Source organism: Eschrichtius robustus, chromosome 19, assembly GCF_028021215.1.
Source record: "Eschrichtius robustus isolate mEscRob2 chromosome 19, mEscRob2.pri, whole genome shotgun sequence".
Lineage (NCBI taxonomy): Eukaryota > Metazoa > Chordata > Mammalia > Artiodactyla > Eschrichtiidae > Eschrichtius > Eschrichtius robustus.
This window is the reverse complement of record NC_090842.1, coordinates 13688157-13711421: the sequence shown is the minus strand read 5'-3', so window position 1 is coordinate 13711421 and position 23265 is coordinate 13688157. Positions and strand designations below refer to the sequence as shown.

General features: G+C 46.7%; 1 protein-coding gene and 1 long non-coding RNA gene across 3 annotated transcripts in view; one reads left to right on the top strand and one right to left on the bottom strand.

Annotated features, from left to right (window-relative positions):
- Positions 1-10926: 10926 nt before the first annotated feature.
- Positions 10927-15274, top strand: LOC137752558 (uncharacterized). The gene is made up of 4 exons (XR_011071196.1): positions 10927-11070; positions 12282-12376; positions 14030-14197; positions 15206-15274. It is a non-coding gene; the product is annotated as an uncharacterized lncRNA (long non-coding RNA).
- PDPR (pyruvate dehydrogenase phosphatase regulatory subunit) overlaps positions 11955-23265 on the bottom strand; it is a 38388-nt gene continuing 27077 nt past the window's right edge. For both annotated transcript variants that reach the window (XM_068527243.1, XM_068527244.1), the window contains exons 16-18: positions 22877-22966; positions 17931-18113; positions 11955-16834 (exon numbers count right to left, since the gene is read on the bottom strand). In XM_068527243.1, coding sequence (XP_068383344.1) covers positions 16430-16834; positions 17931-18113; positions 22877-22966 — 678 coding nt within the window. In that variant the 3' untranslated portion in view covers positions 11955-16429. The remainder of the gene's footprint in view (positions 16835-17930; positions 18114-22876; positions 22967-23265) is intronic.

The window sequence follows — 23265 nt, the reverse complement described above, 5'->3', positions numbered from 1 at the left end:
TTCTCTTTAGATATAGTCTCTGTTGGTGACTGCTACAGAGATCCAGGAAAGGTAACCACCTCCCAGGGTGGTTACCTGGGTCATACACTAAGGAAGAGGCAGTGCTGTCCAGCTCCAAAGTTGTGCTCTTAACCAACCACCACAACAACCCTTTCAGCTTGGACTCTGAGAGGCTCCAGTCAAATGATGCCCCAGATCCAAGTGGCTGAGGGTCCCTAACCCTACAGAGCCTCTCATGGGAAAGACAGTGGAGGGATGGGCACACCCCTCTTTGGGAAGCTACACCAAAGGAGCCTCATTTGCTCCTGTGTCACAGGGACCACGCTGGGTTATCAGTTATCATCTCTCGGGGGAGATTTTATTAGTCTGACTTGGTTTCTAACTAATCTCCACAGTGTGTCCTCCATATGAGGGGCTTTCTGAACCCAGGAAACCCCATTTCATAGGCCACAGCGCCACCTACTGCTGGTTTATATGAACAAAGAGAGTGACTGAATCATGCTGATCTGAGACCACTCCAGCATTAGCCCCATTTTACAGATTGGAAAACAGAGGTTCTTTAAGAACCAGCTCAAGTCCTGCCTCATCCACAAAGCTTTACACAACTACTGTTTCTCCTCCAGACTCTTCAAGAGTTGGCACCCAGTGGATTCCAGAAACAAGGGGAGTTCCTGGAAAGCTCTTTAGAAGAACAGATGTGTCTCTCAGCCTTGTTGATTCCAGTTCATGTGGAGGATATGGGTTTAGATTCCCCAAGTGAGTCTAATGCACCACCACTGTCTCTACCACATTTCTTAGCACTGACTTGAATAGTTCACTACTTCATAAAGACTTAGATGTGAGGCCTGGTTTTTATTATCTGCAGCTTGAGAACGTGCTTCTCTAGGCCTCACTTTCCTCACAGGTCAAGCAGGGATACTCTGCTCTAATTCACACAGTTTTGGTGAAGTTTCAACAAGGTAAGGCAGTTAGGGCACAGGAGACACTTATAATATCACTCTGTCTTACAGGGACTCTGTGAAATAGCGCCCTGCACCCTGCACAGCACTGAGTCCATAGCAGTTGTTTTACTGCAAAACTGCACCGTGATTTGTGGGTGGAGGTTGGTGTGGTGAGCGCACTGGCTGCTTCTCTCAGACAGAGAGCTTTTTTCCCCACAGGTGTGAACAAGAATGTAGGCACAGCCCTGGTTTCCACACAGACATGGGCTCACAGGTACATGGGGGATACGCCCCGTGCCAGGTTCTTACCATGGAGTCAGTGTAAGGCTGGATGTCAAGTCCAGTGACGGCGGTAGTAACTTCAGGGGGAGGAATGGGGTTTCTCCCCCAGCCATGCCCCCACTGCATGGGGAGTAACACTTGTAAACGTTTGTGTCTTCGTTATGTCACTTCTCAAATTCTCTTTTACACTTCGGTAACTGGACAGTAGTTTTATGTGCAATGTTTATCCCATCACCCAGCAGGATGCCCGGCCACAAGAGGCCATCCATTAAACGAAATCGGCTTGTGTGGTGAGATGGGCTTGAATCCAAAGAATGGGAACCAGCGAGTTGGCCCAACACGCAGGGGAGACTGTACCATTAGATTGCTATGCATTCAAAGAATATGTACTTTGTGCCATGTGCTGTTCTAAGTGTTGAGAACATGGACCTGCACGAGATTTAGGTTCTGCCGTCAGAGGGCAGAGCTTGCAACTAGTGGGAAAGGCAATCAACAAACACTGATCTACTTCAGTGACAAGTTCTATAAAGGAAAGAAAACAGGGCGATGTGATAGTAAGCAAGGTGATGGGGAGCTTCTCAGAGGATGTAGTGAATGATTCCTCTTTCTCTGGTCCAGACAAGCAGAGAAGGCGCAAAGAGTAAGATCCGGCCCAGAGCTCAGGTCTTCTTATCCTGCCTCCGAGGTCTGGCGGGGCCAGCAGACCGGATTTCCGATCTGCTCTGCTAGCGATTCGCCCAAGAAGACCCGGGCGACTTCCAAAAAACAAAGCGGCTGTCAGTCCAAGAATCTTCTTTACGCCCTGACTAGAGTGTCTTTGGGCGGTGGGCCACGTGGGACCAGACCTGGGGACTCGCATAGAAGTAAGAGAGAACCCCCGCCCTCCCCACACTGCAGCGGGGCTGCCGCCATGTTGGCGGTCCCGGCTGCACCTGGACAATTTAACAGGGCCCGAGCCTAGAGTCCTAAAGCGGCCCTGAAACACCAGGTCTGCAGCTCGCCGCCATCTTGGAGAGGCGGTTCCCCCACCCACACACACTCAGGGGCGGGGCCTCGCGAGACCCAAACAGGCCCCACGTGTCAGGGGCGGAGCCCTACCCTGATGTCACGGCGCACGGCGGCTGGAAGGGAGACTAGCGCCGGCAAACCCTAGCTGGATTCTCGCGTTCCGGGAACTTTTTCCTCCCTCCTGTCCCGCCCCCTTCCCTATCCCTGTCCCACCTTCCGGCCCCCGGGACCCCCGGCAAAGGTTGTGGCTGCTGCCCCGCTTCAGCCGGAGTGTTGCTGAGCGCGGAGCCCGAGGGCGCCCGTGAGGTAAGGAGAAGCTGCGGGGCCGCTCTGGCGTCCCCGTCCGCGCGGACCGTGGCGGCCCGGGACCCCCAGCGCCCCCCCTTTCCGCTGTGGTCTCGGTCAGGGGGCTTCCGGCGTCCCTTGTTTCCCGTCGGTTCTGCCTGGTCCTCGGAAGGCGCGTCGCGGCGCCAGGACTCCGCCCGCCGGGGCCGACAGCGCGTCGCCCGGTCTCCCTCAGCCTCTCTGCGGGGGTGGCGTCTCGCGGACCCGTGCCCGGCTGCCCGGGGCCAGCGCACGGGCTCTGCCAGGCGCCCGCAGCCCAGCCCAGATGCCCAGGGCGGCCGGGGTAACCTCGCTCCTGATGCCCGCCTCGGGCAGGCAGCCCCCACCCCGCAGCGTGGGTCGGGCTTGTCCAGCTGGGTCGTCTCTGCAGGTGGAATTGTTTTCCCGCGTGGCAACGTGCGGTCCGCTTGTGCTTAACTAACCAGTAAAAGTGCTGCAGAGTCAGCGGTGAGGTTAGGTGGAAACGTCCAGGCCGGGGCGGTGAGCTCTCTTCCCAACGTTTGACCCTTTGGGCCTGATGTGTATGACACCGAGATTTGATTCAGGCATCTTCACGTCCGTTTCGCCCGTGCCTTGTAAGCATGTTGTCGGGGGCTGCGGGGCGGCGAGGTAGCCGGGCTGAAGGGGACACGTTCCTAGGGCTGGAGATTTGTATTAAGTTCTCAAACTTGGCTGATCACCTGGTGCACTTGTTGAAAAATACAGCACCCTGGACCGCAGGATCAGAATCTCCAGAGAGAGAGCGTGTGTGAGTGTGTGTGTGTGTGTGTGTGTGTGTGTTTTAAAACACGTGTCCCAGGTGGCTCTCGTTTGGAGGCAGGTGTGGGAAATGTGTTAATCCGCCTCTTCTCACCCAGTCTCCCTCGTGACCAGCAGCCAGTTTGTACAAGGTGTTGTGCCCACGCAGAGGAGCAGCTCAGGAGTTGGAGCTGTCCTCTTGCTCTTGTTGGCGTAAGCAGAGCTGAGCATAACCAGCGTCAGTATTGAGATTGTTTAGCAGAAACTCTTCTCCTTAGCAGAAATTAAACACATAATTTATTTTCAACCAGGTGTGTGTTTTACTTTGTTGTCTTTGACATCTTCCATTTCTTCTCTACTGGCTTTATCTCCTTTGCTCTCAAGCTTTATTTTGCTTTAGCTGCCAAACCTGCTGAAATAGACTGTGATGCCTTCTGTACCTTCATTGTTTGCATCCACTGTAAATCCTTCTTTTTTTGTCCTCACCACTTCACTGACTCTTGAAGGTCATGATGAGCACAAGGACAAAAATCCTTTTCTTGGTTCTTATCATCCTGGCCTTTTAGTATTATTTCTTCCATCTTGAAACTCATCTGTTGTTATGTTTTTAATGCTACCTTTGCAATTCCTTTTTTGTTTTAATATCCAGATGTGTGGTAACAAATACCAACATTTCAACTGCACATGCTATCTTCCCTATATTTGACATTTTGTAGTTAGCTGGAGCAGTATAAGAAGCACTGGTGGGCATTAAGGAGGCTTGGTTTCTTTTTTTTTTTTTTTTTTTAATTAATTAATTTATTTATTTATGGCTGTGTTGGGTCTTCGTTTCTGTGCGAGGGCTTTCTCCAGTTGCGGCAAGTGGGGGCCACTCTTCATCGCGGTGCGCGGGCCTCTCACTATCGCGGCCTCTCTTGTTGCGGAGCACAGGCTCCAGACGCGCGGGCTCAGTAGTTGTGGCTCATGGGCCCAGTTGCTCCGCGGCCTGTGGGATCCTCCCAGACCAGGGCTCGAACCCGTGTCCCCTGCATTGGCAGGCAGACTCTCAACCACTGTGCCACCAGGGAAGCCCTGCAATTCCTTTTTTCTATTAGGGGAAGTGCCTTGTGGTTCTGGCCTCCCTCACAGCTACCCTTTTTTAATCATCTAATCCTAACTTACAGGTAGCATGAAGTAATGATTCAATGGCAGACTGTAGTGCTGAACTGGCAGGCTTTGAGTTGAGGCTCTGCCACTCACCAGTATTGTAGGATCTTGGATCAGTCACTTCACGTCTCTGTGCCTCCTTTTCCTCAAGTGTAGAATAAAAATTGTAACATCTTCTAGATTTGTGAGGGTTAAATTAGTTGTATGCATAAAGCAGTACCTGGCACATCATAACTACCTATAAGAATATAACCTTTTTAAAAAAAATTATATCAGGTTATTTAGAGATCTCCTCACATCTGGGGGCCTAGCCTCGAGATCTGAGTCATCACTGAATTTTTTCCCCATCTCCTTTGTTCTCTGTTCTCATGTAGTTGTCAGGTTGTATTTCCAAGGTGCCTACGGTGACTGCTGGGAAAACCCTGATCAAGTTATAAGTGGTCCCTGCCCTCAGAGAGCTCCATTATCCCAGGGGGCTAAAGGCTACCACTTTCCAAGTGCTTCTGAGGCGCCACTTGCCATGTTGTTCCTGTATTTCTGCTTTAGTCTTGCAGCAGCCACGTGAGGTAGGTATTCCTAGCCCATGTAACAGACGAGCAGCCCGAACCACAGAGATTGAACAACTTGCTCAAAGTCATACAGCTAATGAGTGGTGGGGGAGATTATCAGACCCAGATCTGTCTGCTTCTGAAGTCTGTTTCGTCCTCACGCGGCTTGCTGTTTTGCTTCCCTGATTGGCAGACAGACCGTTACAGAGCGTGGCTGGCTCTGAGCTGGGGCTTGTGCAGGGTGTTTGGGGGAATATAGAACAGTTACCTAACTGAGTGTTGGGGGGAGAGTGGGAACAAATAAGATGTCAAACAGGCTGAGAGCTGCGGGGATTATCTTTATTTGGGGGGAGGGGTGGCAGGAACTATGCCAGTGAGAAGGAACAGTCTGCACAAATCCCAGAGGTGGAAGAGAAAGCTCATGCCTGACACGTGTGAGGAATTAAAGTAGTTTAGGTTTGATTAGAGCGTGAGAGGAGAGAGAGAAGAGAAATGAGATCAGAGATAAGAAGTGAGCAGGGTCTTGCACTTCGTATTAAGGAATTTGACTTTTTCTGAGGGCACCAGATAGTCATTGAAGGGTTTGAGCAGGCGCACGAAATAGGATCTTCATTTCAGAGATATGCTCAGGCCTCTGTGTGAAGGCTGTGGGGCGTGGGGAGAATGGTGTGCAGATTAGAGGCGGGAAGCCCAGTTGGGAACCTTCTGCAGTAAACTGAGAGAGGATGGCGGGCTGTGCTCAGTTCAAGGCAGTGGAGGTGGAGAGTAGATCCATTGGAGGGAGATTTAGGATGTAGGGTTGTTGGTTAGGCCTTGATGATTGACTGGAGAGAGGAGATGAGAGAGAAAGGGAGGAATGTGGGATGACACCCAGGATTCTAGTATATGGTGTTCCTGGGGGACACAGGAAGTGGAGCAGAGTTGGAGATTGGGGAAGATGGCTTTACCTTTTGGATGTGCTCAGTTTGACCTGTGGGAGTCCAAGTGGAGGTGGCCCTTCTTCCACTAGACGTGCAGGTCTAAGGCTCAGGAGTGCTGTGGGTTAGGCCATCAGTCATGGCAGGAAAGGGAATCACCCTGAACGGTGGTGGATGGGGAAGAGAAGCTGGCCTCAGGGAGCCCTGGGGGACGTCAACACAGAGGGAAGGGCAGAGGAGAGAGGCCAGCAAGATGTGATCGGGGCAGAAGGCGTCACAGAAAACAAGGAAAGAGTGTGTGAATAGGAGGGAGTGAGATGGTGCCCAGAAAGTGCCCTTGGAAAGTAGCAACATTTGGGTTCCTGGTGAGAGGAGTGCAGTGGCCTGGTGGGGCAGGAGAGAGTAGGATGGGGGAAAAGTGAAAAACAAAATATAAGCAATCTTTTCTGTACATTATTTATTGTGAAGTAGAAAAGACAGGTTGTGAAATACATGTTAAGAAATTTTTGCTTAAAAAGTCCACTGGCCGACTGTGCCATCACCAAGGTAATAAAAGAAGGATTTAAGACAAAGGTGGTGGCCAACAAGTGGACATCAGGGCAGCTCACTGCTGCAAAAGTAACATTCTGGGAAAATATAATAGACACTGGTATTGGTGACCTTTGAGTGGAGGGAAACCTTAACTTCCTCCTGTTTTTCTTTTTGGAGCTACTCTTGTTGCAGTGCACGGACTTCTCATTGCAGTGGCTTCTCTTGTTGCGGAGCACGGGCTCTAGGCGCGCAGGCTTCAGTAGTTGTGGCACACAGCCTCAGTAGTTGTGGCACGCGGGCTCAGTAGCTGTGGCTCGTGGGCTCTAGAGGGTAGGCTCAGTAGTTGTGGCACACGGGCTTAGTTGCTCCGTGGCATGTGGGATCTTCCCGGACCAGGGCTCGAACCCGTGTCCCCTGCATTGGCAGGCGGATTCTTAACCACTGCACCACCAGGGAAGTCCTTTACTTCTGTTTTTGATTTTTTGCAGACCATCATTTTATAACTTAGAATTTTAAAAATTAAAAATTGCTAATTGAAGAGTGTTTTGGAGCTTTATTTCTTAAATCCCCTGGGCGGGGGGAGGGGGTACTTGAGCACATCTAAATGCCAAGGAGAAGGAGGTAAATGTGATGGTATGTGAAAGAGCAAGGACAGTTGATGGAGCTCGGTTCAGGGAAAGGGGGCAGGAAGAGGGATCCAGGCCACTGTAAGGGATTAATTTCTGACCCTGTGAAGGAAGGCAGAGATGGTTTGCTGATGCAGGGAGGTTTACAGGTGGGGTTTTGGGGAATAAGATGAGACAGGTTATCTCCTTTGATGAAGGAGGAGAGGAAGTGGTGTTAAAGGTTGGGAGAAAAGCCATGTTATGGGTTCAGAACCCGGATGTAGAGAGAGCTGTGCCTGTGGCTTAATAGGAAGTAGCCCGGAGCTAGGCAGGGGTGCCTGCTAGCTTAAGGCTCAAAGGAACAGGGTCTTTTCCAAGCGTGACTGAGTCGTAATGGTTCTGAAGCAAGGAGGATGCCGACCGTGCCTCTTGATGGTGAGGTCAGTGGAACAGGGCTGGCCGTGTGACAGTGACAGTTCCCTCAGGAGAGCTGCATTTCCGTTAAGACAGAGGGTGGAGAGAACATTAGTGAAGTGTTACCAACCAGGGCTCTTGGCCTCCTTAATCAATAGAAATTGATAAGAGGCCAGACAAAAAATTCAGGCAAGGCTTTATTGGGCTCCCGCTGCAGCAGGCGGGAGTGAAAACAAGTAACAGTTTCCCTTGATCGCTCTGAGGCGGGCAGCGAGCTGGTTCCTTATATGAGGTGAGGGCAGGGGCGGGTCCAGGAGTTGGCTGGAGGGGTGGCTTGGGTGGTCTGCCCACCCCTCTGGTGGAGGTGAGTGCAGGGGGCATGCCCAGTACCCTGCTTTTGCTCTCAGCTCTTCAGAAGTGGCAGTTGGCTTTTTTTTGGGTCTTTTCGTATCTTGTCCATAATTTCCCCCAGCTGTGCATGCATGTATATAGTTATTTTTAGAACCTTATAGTTTCTTTGTATTTTGTTTGTATTTCATTTGTTCAGGTGTAAGCACTGCAGCAAAGGGTCCCAGGTCCTAGTCTGTCTCATTATCCCCTGAGGGATTCTACACCTTTTATTCTTAAGGGGTAAAGGGCCAAGGTCTCATCTTCTGGAACTTCTTCCTGCTGGACAGGGGCCACAGACCCTAGCCTACCCTAGAGGTGTAGAAGTCCCGCGCTGACTGTTCCAAGGGCCTGTAGGGACCTGGGCCACCCTCTGCTGGAATGGGTTGAATTCCTTGAGCCATCATGAGTCTTACTTGAAATGTTAGAGCCTAGAAGACACAAACTTGCCCAGAAGGCAAAACAAACAAGGGCCCAAAAGGAGAACACCAGTAGCCACTAAAGGGCCTAGAAAGGGAAGGAACCAGGGTAACTTTGGGAGGGCTTCCTTAACTGTTGACCAGGCAGGGGAGGCGATATCGCCACTGCTAAAATTGTGAAGCTAGTCTGCCTGGGCGTATATTTCCTTAATGTTAACTTCCACCTGTCCTATCACACTAATTCAGGTGCAGCAGGAAGTATTATCGCACAAACTCCGCCTTGTTCTTCCAGAAGGTTATCAAGAGCTAGACAATTGTCAAGAACTAAATTAGCCAAAGAAACGAGAGGTCTTAAGCCCCATTAAGGCTTGTCTGTTCCATCGTATAACCAAGCTGTCTGATCTCAGTGTTGCTTCATGATAGGTAGAGCCTCCCCATGGAGCTGCCAGGCCTGTGGCCAGCTCTGCCCTTGCTAAGATCATTCCCAGGGGACTTCCCTGGTGGTCCAGTGGCTAAGACTCTGTGCTCCCAGTGCAGGGGGCCTGGGTTCGATCCCTGGTCAGGGAACAAGATCCCACATGCCACAACTAAAAGATCCTGCGTTTCACAACTAAAGATCCTGTGTGCCGCAACTAAGACTCTGCGTAGCCAAATAAATAAACAAACATATGTAGAGAAAAAAGATCATTCCTAGTGCTTTCTGGGTTTGGTGGTGAGCCTGACTGGTTCTGTTGCAGATGAAAATCCCTCTTAACCCTGTAGTCCTTACAGCACACTCTCCTATGAAGTGAACATTATCGGTGCATTTATATGCTATAGCTTGGTTGGAAAAGGACAGGGTCTGTCGATAATTCCGTAACATATGATGGTTTGGGTGTCCGCAGAGGAAAACAAACCCTTCAGGGGGTGCAGACCTGAATATCCGTTTCACAGTTGTTAAGACCAGATAGCCCTTGAAGGACATAACTGTTGTTAGTACTTAAACAATTAGGAGACAGCAGACTATTATGTTGATGATTAAGCATATAAAGCTCTACAACATTTTTAACAAGATGTTCATGTATGATCCGCTGAGTACAGTAGCAAGAATGGCAAACAGGAGTCCAACCTACTACATCATTTTACTTATCTGTCGAAGGTGCCTGTCTTTTGAATAGGTATTTCAGATCTTCCAGTGGCTTACAGGTGTATTGTTCTTCTGTTGTTAACCTGCGGGGTTTCTGGAGGTAAAAGCTTTAGTCTGGACAAATGTACCCAACTAGATATCCCTTGCACTTTGACAGCAGTGGGAGTGGTTCAAATTACTTTATAGGGGCCCTTCCATTTTGGCAATAGTTGGTCTTCGGGGGACCCCTTTCCAGGTTTTAAGAAGAACTTGGTGCCTGGGATTTATTTGTGAAGGAACTGCTCCTTCCTCTGTATTTTTAGTGGGAGCTGGCAGTGCCTTGTGGGTATAGTTCAGGATTGTCTTCTGAACTTGTCCTAGATTAATAATATATCTCAGGGCCTGGTTCACTTCTTCATCTAGTAGAATGTCAGTAGTAAGAAAAGGTCTCCCATAGGTCCTTTTATTTTTTTACTTGTTTATTTTTTAAGGAGTTTTTTTTTGTTTATTTATTTTTGGCTGCGTTGGGTCTTCGTTGTTGCACACAGGCTTTCTCTAAGTTGCGGCAAGCAGGGGCTAGCTACTCTGTTGTGGTGCGCATGCTTCTCATTGCGGTGGCTTCTCTTGTTGCGGAGCACGGGCTCTTAGGCGCGCGGGCTTCAGTAGTTGTGGCATGCAGGCTCAGTAGTTGTGGCGCACAGGCTTAGTTGCTCCGCGGCATGTGAGATCTTCCCGGACCAGGGCTTGAACCCGTGTCCGCTGCATTGGCAGGCGGATTCTTAACCACTGCGCCAGTAGGGAAGTCCTGAAGACGTTTTTTAGAAGGCAGAATTGTGTTAATACGGTCTTTTATTCAATTTTAACATAATTTTTTTTATTGAATAGTTAAGATAGTCACATTCCAAATTCAAAATATATGCAAGGGTCTATAACGAAGAGTTTTCCTCTTTCCACTTGGACTTTATTTCAGGGACATTTCGAACTTCTAAAAGTGGAGAGAATAGTATAAAGAACCCATGTACCCACCAGCCAGCTTCAGTCTGGCTTCATCTGTTGCCACTGTTCCACTGGATTATTCCCTGGTGTTGGCCTTATTTTAAAACAAGCTGAGAATCTGTCTTATGCAGTGAAAGGCAAGGATTTCCTAAGTTGGAATTGCTGCAAATCTCTTTGGGGGCCATTTAAGAGCACTTTTACTACCACTGATCCCTTTAAGATTTTATTTTGGGGCCACATATAGTATTTGCTTTTCCAGAGCGCCTTTCCTTTCTAAAGAGTATCTTTTTTCTCCGTCTTTATGCCAAGAACTCTGTAGGAATGTCCCATACTTCCCCAAGGCTTCTGCTTCTGATAGATGGCCCAGTTGGCTCATCTTAGAAAACCTCCACAAGACATTTTCTGAAAGGAGAGGGGGAGTAGAAAAGTGTAAGGGGTAGGGAGTTTTGAATCCCCTAAAGCTGAGGACTGTGTTTGGGTCTGTTTTTGTTGCTCAGAGCCCCTGTTGAGTTCCCTGCTGTGTAGGATGCCAGAACTGGAGACTCTGGAGATCATGAAGTTGGGTGAATTGCCCCGAGACCTTCACCCCGGACATGAGGTGCATCATGGGCGAGTCCCCTTCAGTGTGGGGCTACTTCGTCCTGGCGGGAATGAACTCTGCTGGCCTTTCGTTTGGTGGAGCTGGAAGGTAAGTCTTCCCCACTCAGGTTCGGCTTGCAGGGCTTCTTCCTTTCTGGAATTACTTCTGGTTCATAGGGTTTGTGATATACCTAATCCAGTATGTTCATAATAAGAGGAAGACACATGTCATGAGAGAGTTGTCCCCTTGAAAGTACTTGCCATGGGAGGCTGTCCCCGTGTTCCAGACACGTCATTGTACAGAATGTTTTTGGAACTCCTCTTTTGGAGTTAGCCTTGGAGCCAGTGGGATGTTTTTTTGGAACTACTTCAGTCATAACAAATGTTGCTCATTCATGAAACTGGAAGTAGAGCAGGTTTGGACGATAAGATGATGAAATTTTTGTTAGACATGTTAGCCTACCTATGGATTCCCAGATGTGGTGGCTCACAGAACAGTTGGGTAAAGAGGATAGAAGTCCAGTGACTAAATTTCTGGATGGAAGCTAAGTATAGTAAAAGATCACTGGCTGCTTCTCTCTGATGATGTTTTTCTCTTCCTACTGCTGTAAGCAAAAATACACACACAGCTCGTTTTCCACACAGACATGGGCTCATGTAACGTAACATCTTACAGAAAGCCCCGAATGAACTTTTTGGACAACCCAATACTTGAGTGATGAGTAAAGTGCCAGGTTCTTACTACGAAGTCAAGTGTAAGGCAGCATGTCAAGTCCAGTGACAGTGATAGGGACTTCAGGAGGAGGAATGGGGCTTTTCCCCCACAGCCATGCCCCCCATCGCAAGGAGGGGAGGTATCTTGTTTACCTGTTCTCAAATTCTCTTGTACACTATGGGAACAGGTACAAATGGTTTTATGTACAGTGTTTATTCTTAGTGATGGCAAATACATATATCTGGTTACCACAGATGCAGGACATTTCTCAGGCAGACACGGCAAGAGTAGTGAAAATGTCCGTTTATTCATTTACAAACTTAGTAACATAAAATAAAATTGAAATCTGACTTGATAGAAATACAGTGCACACCATTAATACCACATTCGCAGAGGGCAGAAATGCTCTGTCACCCTGTGTGCCCGTCATCACCAGGGCTCGTGAGAAACATCCCATTTAGTAAAGTGCCTCGCACGTCTTCAGGACCACATGCTGATGCTACACATGGGATAGAAAAGGGCTGAGTCGAACTGCATGTTCACAAATGCAAAGAACAAGTTGTAGCCTTTACAGTAATTACAATGGCATTTTCTTACATCCCAAGAGTTGACCAGAGAGTAAAGTGTTAGCTGTGCTGCTGGAAGACCCTTCACTGAAACGAGCTGCAGAAGCTTTCGACCCTACACCCATCTGTTGAAGGTACTTTTTTTCGTCTCCACCCACCATGTGACACTCTGGAGTGTAAGGCACTAGAACCTGGCTTGGAGGAAAGAGGTGCCCCAAGCTCCAGTTCTTGGTGTGCAAAGGAAATCCTGGCATAGATCCATTGAAACAGATGCTGTAATTATCCTCTCCACTTCTTACAATTTCTGTCCTTGAGAGACAGAAAAATGAGAAGGCAGAAAGTCTGCAAAGGATGAAAGTAGGTGTATCTAAATATCATGAGAAAAATGGCCCATGAAGAAATGTGTAATTCCCCAAGGGTTCTGCTCAGAGAAGTCACGAATCATACACAAGGAACAACTCTGGTGTTTAATGGATAAAAGAGAAGGCAAAGACGTACAAAAATACTCAGTCCTCTTGAAAAATAGTGTATTTGTCATGGTTAAGGGACTGCAGATGCCAGCCCCGTGATGACAGTGAAGGAGCCTTACAACTAACGGAGCACCTTAAAGTGGAGGGCGGTGGCGGTGGGTGTGGGGAGCGGCTCTGACGCGTGGCTCCCTAGCTCCCTCATGACTCACTGCAGGACGCGGCTACTGCCTATTATTTCATCTGCCATCTCTTCCACTCAACTGTGCTGCTCCTGAGTCTATGTGCCTGCACATGACATGTGCCAGATGAAAATTCCTTACTCGTGAGAAACTTTTCTCTACCTCCTGTTGATAAAATGCTGCTTATATCAAAGTTTGTGAGGGATTGGGGGGGGGGGGTGTGTGTGCAGAAAGAAAATGAACACAGTAGGTTATACTTACATTTCAGGATTGAGCACTGTTGACCAAATCTCTCTCTTAGATACCAAAGATACTTAGATCCTTGCTGCCTACACTGGCCAAGAGGCAACAAAGATATAAAAAGGAACTTGTAGTTAATGCCTGGAAGCCAGCCAGTGCAGTTGTTTTACAGAGGCAGAAATCAAGGCAGAGGGGTCATCTCTCCAGTGAAGCAAAATCACTTTAGGAAGCTCCTATCATTCCTGCCACGTACATGGTGGCAGTGGGGAGGGGTTAACATCGCAAATGCATGCAAAAGGCAGGAGAAAGGAGAAAGCTGAAGAGTTATTTTTCACGTTGAGTTACTTTCTTGGAAACAACAGCCTAGGAAAGAAGAGATATGGCTAAAACTCTTGGTCTGTACAAGGAGGTAGAATCCAGGGCCAGCACACCTCCTGATGAGAATCAAACAAGTGACTTGGTTGCTACTCCTGCAGAAATGGGAACTTTGGGGCCAAAGTGAGACTGGGGTTAATCACTGGGCTAAATGGCATCTCTTGCATTTGGGGGTACAGGGACTCCTCAGAAAAGCACTAGAACGTAGTGGGAACTGTTCAGTTTTCTCTCCTGGAGCATGTCCTGCCCATGCAGTGCTATGTGACCAAAACACAAGTTAAAGGACATCAAATTGTGGTATCCAAGCAGGTAGGTCTTGTCCGTCCCTTTTTGCTCTAAAAACTTTCTGAATTAGAGCTTTTATCACAGACAAGAAATCTTCAATGTCAGTCTCATGACCATGGGATTTACATGTGGCACAAGTAACTAGGGGCTTATCTCAAGAGAGGAGAGGGCTCACAGGAGACTTGCAACCTTGATTCTCCATCTGTTTGTTTGAAGCCAACACACTTTGTGTTTCTAGGTTCAAAATGATTCTTCGATTGCATATGCTGAGAAGATGGTGGAGCCCCTCTCCCAATACAGCAGAAGTGGTGATAACAGATCATTTCAGAGAGAAGAAAAAAGTACCAACCACCTAAAACAAGAGTCCAGCTACTCCTTGAACAATCCCTCCAATCTCCAGGGAGAGGTGAGTTGTCACAGAAAGCAAACACATTTGATCCCAGTGCCCAAGTTGGGGATGACACAGAAATGAAGATGTTTTGATTATCAACTATGCTTGAGGCAGGAAAGAGTCACCCCCTTTCTGTTTAGGACCAAATAGAGAAACCTACCAGATTCATATTGCCTATATTTGAATGAACCAAAGGAGACTTGAAGGATGAATTGTAAAGTGCTGGAAGATAAATATATAAGTTTCAGGGCACTCAATAAACAAGTGATTCCCCCCAGAATCTTAACATCTTGTCAGAGTCTTAGAGTCTTAGAAGTGTGACCCCTACTTATGGACAAGATGTAATTTGTGCGTAAATCTAGATTTTCTTTTGGATTCAATCCCAAATAACTTTCCATTTACGAAGACGACTTTGCAGTGGTGTGAGCATGGGATACCTTTAGTTCTACATTTGTTTCCATCTTCTGGGGTCAGTCGGCTCCCTGCTGGTAACACATGCATTGTCCGGTGGCAGTTTCCTACTCTCCCAAGTTTCACAGCTGCTGTTCACTGCTCTCCACCTGGGCAGCACCTCTCCTCTTTGCAGCATCTCTCAGCTAGTTAAATTCACATTTGCACCAAAATACCAAGGCCCCCCGACAGAATTCTAATCACATACTCCCTCATTAAATCAATGAAGACCTCGTAAGAAGATGGACACTAAAGTCAGTGATCAAGTGGGTAAACAGAAATCCCAGAGAAACGCCAGAGCAGGCAGACACCTGAGAATTGTAAGCTGCTCTAATAAAATGAAAGGATTGTCTCTAATATGCTTATAGACCTATCAGAACTAATGCATCCAAGATACCAAGATAACAAAGGCTATGGTTAATTAAAATCTCTAGCAGCCATTTGTTTGCAAGGGGAAATTAAGTGTGGGGATGGATACCACAGTCTGTGCGATCCAAGTTCCACCCTTAGAAAACAGAGACACTGCTTAAAAGTGTGCAGGGCGCTCTTACCCCAGGTCACCTTCTATTCCAGAAGATGTGGAGAGATGTCTGGAAAGAGAAGACGGAAAGCAGACCTTGGACTCAGGTAACATACGCTCTCCACACTGGGAACTCTCAAGGGACCCAAGTGGGTCATCTCTGTGTGGATCTGTGTCTTTTGTGCGGGGGAAGCAACCCTGGGGTCCCAGTAGCTCTCTTCAACTCAGCGTGGCCACAAGGTTTAGTTACTCAGCCAGGATGCTTGTCCTGCCTCCCCCGTCCTCTTCTAAGGGAGAGAGCGTGCTCTGAGCCAGTGGGCCTCCTGTGGAAGGGACACATGAGGCTGAACTGAAAGTCACATGCGCTCGGAGAAGAGGAACATCAAGGTGGGGTGACTGAACTGTCAATAGCTGAGAGAAAAGCAGCACTGTTTCATAGAAAACTCAGCATCGCTGGAGCTTAGTTTGAGGTCAGACCCTTTCAGCTAGGAAAAGCAACACTAAAGGCAACATGGTCTTTCCCTTTCGAACACTGTGGCTTATTTGTTTAGTCGGCTAAATAAACCACAACCCCCCTCATTATACAGATTAGCAAGAGATGAAGAAAATTATAGGCAGGTGGCCCTAGCCCAACAGTCTGATAACTGGGTCAGTAGCGAGGCCCAGGATGGTTAACTACTTATCTGTGCTAAACCCCAGGTAACGCCCACACGATGCCTCTCATCAGCGAGGTAGATGGTCATCCTCCTGCTAGAGGTATCAGGGTGCCGACCCACAGCACAAAGGAAGGGGAGAAGGACCTACCTGGCTAAAAGGCGTAAGCTCTTCCACACGGCTGTATCACACAGACAGCAGCTAGCCAGAATTCGCAGGTTACTCCGAGAAAACTTAGCCCCACGGAGATGGACTCTTACCCTGAGGCCTGCACACCACAAGCCTCCCTTGCTTCAAGACACAGCATTTGAAGTCAGGCTGTCACTGTAACCCACTTCCACAAGTGGAGTCTACCTCTGTCCTGCCTTCCTGTCCCCACAGGAACCTGAGATGGGTGGAGGGATGACCAGCCCAGAGTGAGTATCAGGAGATGGGAAACTGCAGGAGGGAGGAGAAGATGGAGGGACAAGAGAGGGTGCAAAGGAAAAGTTTTAAACGCTTAAAATTATATCAGGGAGATAAGAGGTGGGAGGCAAAGGTTAAATCAAGAAGAGGGATGGGATCAGGAGGAGAAAAGCTCCTAAGATGACTAGAAGGTGGGAAGGTGGTGAGACTGCCTGGCATTACTTCCCGTGCAAGTCACTTAGCTCCACGTCATCCTTTCGGCGCTTATGGGTGAAGAGGGAGGTGACCGGGTAGAGCTTGGCCTTGGCCTGGAACCGCTGTCCTGCGATGTCAATCTCATATTCTCCCCGGTTGATGAAATCTGCTGTCACCACCTGCTCTTCTCCAGTGTCCTCGGAAAAATTGTGCACAAAGCCCAGGCACACGTGGCGCTCCAGGGTGTAACCATATGCGCTGCTGGTGGTCTTGCCCACGTACTGCCCGTTTCGGTAAATGGGCTCCCCCCACCAAGGCCAGAGGTCCAGGTCCGTGTCGTGGTCGTCCAGGATGAACATAGTGAGGCGTTTGTACACCCCGTTCTGCTTCTGCTGCAGCAGGGCATCTCGCCCAATGAAATCCATCCCCTAGGAAAGAGGCAGCACAGAGACAGCGTCACCACTCGGGACCCAGTGTCACTGCAGTGGGCCGCCCACTCCCCACCACACACCTGCAAGCTCTGGAGAAAGTGTGCTTCCCCCATGCGGAAAACTGCATTCCCAGTATGAAAGACACCTGCAGAGAATTCTTGTAACAACACAGGTACATATCGCTCTCTTTTCTATTTTATAAACACATTTCAATCACAAGACCACACAGAACAAAAATAGGAAGAAAAATCAACACTTGAAAATGCCTGCTAGAATTATTTTAGAAAAACAATGTTTTTATATAATCTCAACCAGAAATCCATGCATATATATCTGTATTCAATGCATAAATATTTACATATGCATATGTCCAAAAAAGAGCAGGATAAAATAAACTCTTAACAATGTGTGTCGCTGAAAAAAAAAAGCGATTTTTTATTCTTTATGCTTTTTCCCTATTTTCCAAATCGAGTATTCTTTACTTTTATATCAGAGAAAAATAGTTAGTTACCTAATTGCTCAAAAAGAACACCAGAGATCTACTATACTGATAGGGAATGACTGCTAAGATATTTTAAGTGAAAAGGGCAAGGTGCGATATACCAAGTATATAGTATCCAACCACCAAGGTTAAGAAAGTGGTGAGGGGAAACTACTCGTCTGTTTGCACTGCACGGAAGCTCTCTACAAGGAGAGGCAGGACACTGCTGCTTCTGGTCAAGCTGGCAGTGGGATTGGGTGGACTCAGAGGTGGGAAAGAGACTTTTCATCCTCTTGAATGGTGATGATGAAAAAATTAGGCGGTTGAATGTAAAGTGACTCATTTGTACATATATATTCATGGCATATTAATGAATTACCACAATCAACTCAGAAAAACTGCCCAGAAAGCACTCAGTCTAAAAGAGAGCAAAGTGCCCCAAACAAGTGTCGTCTATTTATGATGTTTCCATATTAAGCGTTTTATCCCATAGATACATTTTGAGGTCTCAACACCTATACACTTTTCCTCCCACCTCAGCTCTTCCTGTTCTCATGCAGGCTCCCTGCTCAGGAAGCTGAGGGCAGAGTGGAGTGCGCACAGGTACAGTACCTTGTCTAACTTCACCCGAGACTCTCGTCCACATTCCAGGGGTGTGGTGAGGGTGTTTAAATCCTGACCCCAGAAGGCAAAAAACTTTTCAATTCGGAGACTACGAAGAGCATAATACCCAGCATTCCGGATTCCATATTTCTGTCCAACACTCATCACTTCGTTGTATACGTGCAGGGCATACTAGAGGGAGAGACAAAAGGTCAGTAACCAGCAGACCTTCAGAATTAAAACATGGAATCTGTCTGGCAGTGCCTGATGGCTGACACTGTTACCTGGACAAGGGAGAAGGTTGTCTACAATCCTCAGGAACCAAAGTGCTGCAGCCCAGGCTTAAGCTCCACGAAAGCAGCACCCTTATCTTTTTACTTCTCTAAAATGTCTAGGATCTCAGTGTATAGCACTTATTAAATAATAACTCACAGAAGCTCTCAGTAAACGACCAGTCTCGTAACTGCCTCTCCAAGAGCCATGCCCCCTCCACTGGCTTTGTTCTCTTGCCCCAGTTCCCTGAACTTGGTCCTTCCCTTATGCACTGGCCTATGCTGTGAAACTGGTGTTACACATAACTCTAGACGTGCATGCACAGCTCTGATCTGTCACACAGATTATGGCATATCTTAAGAGACCTAGAGTGAGTCACAGAGGACCCTGAAAATCAGAGCTCTCCTACCCGTATCCCACAATATCCCGTCTCTCATGTTGTTTTGTTCTTGGTTCCAGACACGTTTAAGTATCACATAACTTAAATGAACAAAAGTTTTCCAAATTGAAAGCAAATACTCAATCTAAACATACTCTGTTAAGTCTAAAGCCCAACAACAAACTACACTGTTTACTTTAAAAACTGTAAAAGTAAAACAAAACAAGACACAGAGGAGTGAGGAAGACAGATACTGTATAATCTCACTTATATGTGGGATCTTAAAAAAACAACAACTAAACAACAATAAAACCAATATAGCAACTAAACTCACAGACCAAGAGATCAATTTGTGGTTACAGGTGGGGATTGGAGGAAGGTGGTCAAAAGGTACAAACTTCCAGTTACAAGGTAAGTACTGGGGATATAATGCACAACATGATGACTAGGTGACACTGCTGTATGATACGTATGAAAATTAAGAGTCAATCCTGAGAGTTCTCATCACAAGGAAAAAAAAAAATTTTTTTTCTTTTTATTGTGTCTATTATGAGATGATGGATGCTAGTAACTAAACTTATTGTGGTGATCATTTCACAGTCTATGTAAGTCAATCCACTATCCTGTCCACCTTAATCTTATACAATGATGTATGTAAATTATATCTCAATAAAACGGGGGGGAAAAAAAAAACTGGGGGGAGGGCTTCTCTAGTGGTGCAGTGGTTGAGAATCTGCCTGCCAATGCAGGGGACACGGGTTTGAGCCCTGGTCTGGGAAGATCCCACATGCCGCAGAGCAAGTGGGCCCGTGAGCCACAATTACTGAGCCTGCGCGTCTGGAGCCTGTGCTCCGCAACAAGAGAGGCCGCAATAGTGAGAGGCCCGCGCACCGCGATGAAGAGTGGCCCCCGCTTGCCGCAACTGGAGAAAGCCCACGCACAGAAACGAAGACCCAACACAGCCATAAATAAATAAATAAAAGTAACCAATGCCAAAGCTTAATAATTAAAAAAAAAAAAAAAATGGGGGGGGGGAAAAAGACAAAAACAAAAATCTGCTTCATTGGTATCACAATTCTTTATCCTGGCAATGTATGTTGCTCTATAAACTGCACTACTGCAGCCGAACAGGCATTGACTAAACAGACCACTGTGATCAAGACAACTTTAGATGTGGAAAAGGGAGTCTGAGCTATTGGGTACAACACAGCCTGTGGTATGTGTGTAAGTGAAACACTGCAAATAGCAAAGGTGGGTGGAGGAGACCAATGGAGACTGGCTGGGAAACGAGAGTAAGAATAAGCTGTATCTCGGGCAGGTTCAGTGTCTCAAGCTGAATGCTCCGTACTTGAATTAAAAAGACAAAGGAGGAAAGATTTAAAGCAGGTGAGTAGTCTTGGGCTAGAGAAGAGCAAAGCGAAAAGTGGATCCCCACTACTTACTCATTTTCTCACTAGATGCCAGGGATTGAGTGTGAACAAACCAATCTGCTCTCTGCCACCATGCTTTGGAAGGCAGCTCCTCAGAGACAAGTATAAGCTTCTTGAGGACAAAAGCCAGCTTGAAAAGAACCCAAGCAGTGCACCAATTACCTCTTGGACTCACAGAAAACCATAAAAATGGGACCAGCCCAGGAAAATTGGGTAGAAAACAGGGCTTCTCCCTCCTGATGGGCTTGGCTGATTAATGACCCAGGAGCAGGTGGTTAACACCTGAATGACCATATGGCACTTCAGTACAGGCAAAACATATCAGCTACATGCATATCAACTCTTCTCGAATCATGAATAATCCCTTCACCTTGATATTATTATAATACTTCTGAGTGTGGAAAAGCAGATAAAATTTCATGGGCTGGTAAATCCGTGCTTCATTTAATAATTAAAAGGAAACCTAACACCACGAGTAGTATGACTAATGTCAAAACATGACGAGGCTGAAGATCACTGCTACTTGTCACAACTGGACAAGGGAAAGAAAATGCAGGAATAAAAACTGTTAAGAAACAAGAACTATTGTTTGTGTATGGTAAGACTGAACCCTGGAAATTCCAGAGAATCAACTAAAAAACAGCTATAAACAGTAAAATAGTTTAGGAGGGAAACAGGTTAAAGCATTAATATACAGGGAAAAAAGCTTTCATAAATCAGAAGACACCGGAATACCATTCACAACAGCAACACCACCAAAATATTATTCATATAAATTTAAGAAATGTATACCATCTACATGAAGAAAACTTCAAAATACCTCTGAAGGTCACCAAAAAAATAAAAACCCGCATTAAAGAAAGGTATATTTTGATTGTAAGATTCAACACATATAAAAGAATGTCAATTCTTCCTAATTTACAAACATAACACAATCCAAAAACTCAGGGTGTTTTTAACTAGATGATTATAAAAGTTTATAAGGAAAAATAAGGAAACAGGAATTATTCTTTTCCAGAGTTTTCCAAGCTATGAGGGAGGATAAGCATTACCAAGTATTAAAATATACAATAAAGACTCAGTAATTAAAACAATGTGATACTGGATACACAAATAGAAGTCCAGAAATAAATCTATATATATATAGAAACTCAGTATGTGATAAAGGTAGAATCTCACATCAACTGGTCATCCATGTTAGAAAAAGTAGTTTGATCCATAGCTCATAAAGTGTACCAAGAGACAGTGCAAAAGGTTGGAGCATTTAAATATGAAAAAACAAACCACACAAACCCATAAATAGCAACAACACAAACTATAAAAGCACCAGAAGTGGAAAAATTTTTTAACTCTGGAGTGGGGAAGCCCCTTCTATGTATTAAGCTCTAGAAGCCACAAAAGATTCATCAATTCACCTACAAAAAAAATTTTTTGCAACATATGAAACATTTCCATAATAAAAAGTAAAATTTAGAAAACCCTTCTGGGACTTCCCTGGTGGCAGAGTGGTTAAGAATTCACCTGCCAGGGGACACGGGTTCCATACCTGGTCTGGGAAGATCCCACATGCCACAGAGCAACTAAGACCGTGTGCCACAACTACTGAGCCTATGCTCTAGAGCCCGTGAGCCACAACTAGTGAGCCCACATGCCACAACTACTGAAGCCTACGCGCCTAGAGCCCGTGCTCCGCAACAAGAGAAGCCACCACAATGAGAAGCCCGCGCACCGCAACGAAGAGTAGCCCCCGCTTGCCACAACTAGAGAAAGCCCGTGCGGGCAGCAACGAAGACCCAACGCAGCCAAAAATAATAAACTTAAAAAAAAAAACAAAAACAAAAGGTGAGGTGTGGGGACCTCCCTGGTGGTCCAGTGGTTAAGACTCCGTGCGTCCACTGCAGGGGACGTGGGTTCAATCCCTGGCTGGGGAACTAGGATCCCACAGGCCGTGCGGCATGGCCAAAAAAATTTTTTTTTTAATAAAAAAAAAAAAAGGTGAGGTGTGAATAAGACCTGAAGCAGGTGTGGCTGTGAGCTTGGGAGGCTCTACGGGGGGAGGGATACGCCAAGGAAAGGGGAAGGGCAAGTGGAAAGGCCCTGAGGCAGAAGCATGTCCAGCAAGGAGTGAGAGGCAAGAAGACAGGGTGAGATCAGGAGCAGCAGTGTGGAGAAGGGTCGGCAGAGCTGTGTGGGCCCTGCAGATGGGCTTTTACTCAGAGTGAGATGGGTTTTGAAAAGTAGCTTGATCTCCTGCATGAAACTGCACCCATCAGCCCGAAGTTTGACAACTCTGTGTGCTGGTACAAGCAATAAAGAAAAAGACACTATTGTACACTGCAGAGTTTTTTATAACAGCAAAGGACTAGAAACCCTATAAATGTCTATTAGTACCAGACTGGTTAAATAAATTACGATTCAACTATATAATGGCATACTATATCATTTTCATTAAAAAACAAAGAAAAAAAGAAAAAGGAAGCTCTTTCTCTTTAGGTACTGGCAGGGAAAAATCTCTAAATTGCTAAGTAAAAAAAATCAAGATGAAGAACAGCAGTAAGCCTCCATTTGTGTTTCTAAAAAAGAGGGTTATGAATACATCTTTGAACTTGCTTCCATATGCACAAAAATCTCTGACATGATATAAACTAACAATTATATCACTGGTGGTGGTTGGTGGGAACTAGTCGGGTGGCACTGAATACTTTTTAGAGGTTTTTATTTTTAGACCATGTAAATATATTACCTACACAAAAAAAGTACGTAACTTAGCTAAAAACGTTAAAATCTCTTTAACGCAGCCTACCTCAGTGACCAAGGCCCGGTCGGACATGGCGCTCTAACCCTGCCAGCACCCATCCTCTCGTGGTTCTCACCTCTATAGGAATATAAAGCATGAATCCTGGCTCTCCTGTGTGAGTCATGCTCATCACCCGGATCCCATTTGCGTAGCCCACACTCATCTCCTGTGGAAACAAAGGGAGAAGGTCATCGTGGAAACTCGTTAGGGGAAGTGGGCCCCTCCATGTTTGTTAGAGGAATGAATGCCTGAGGCAACCCCTCTCATTAGCTCTGTACCCTGTGTTGGACCCTAATGGAGATACACGTGAATAAAAATTTCTTCCTCAGGACAGTCTGTTTCCAGGCATTGGGGTCATTAGGAACAGAGCACAGCCTTTCCAATGCCTCTTCTCATGAACAGCCCCAGTTCAGGAGTGCCAGCCAAGCTACTGGAGGGAAGTGGAGGCAAAGTCTTTGACAAGCA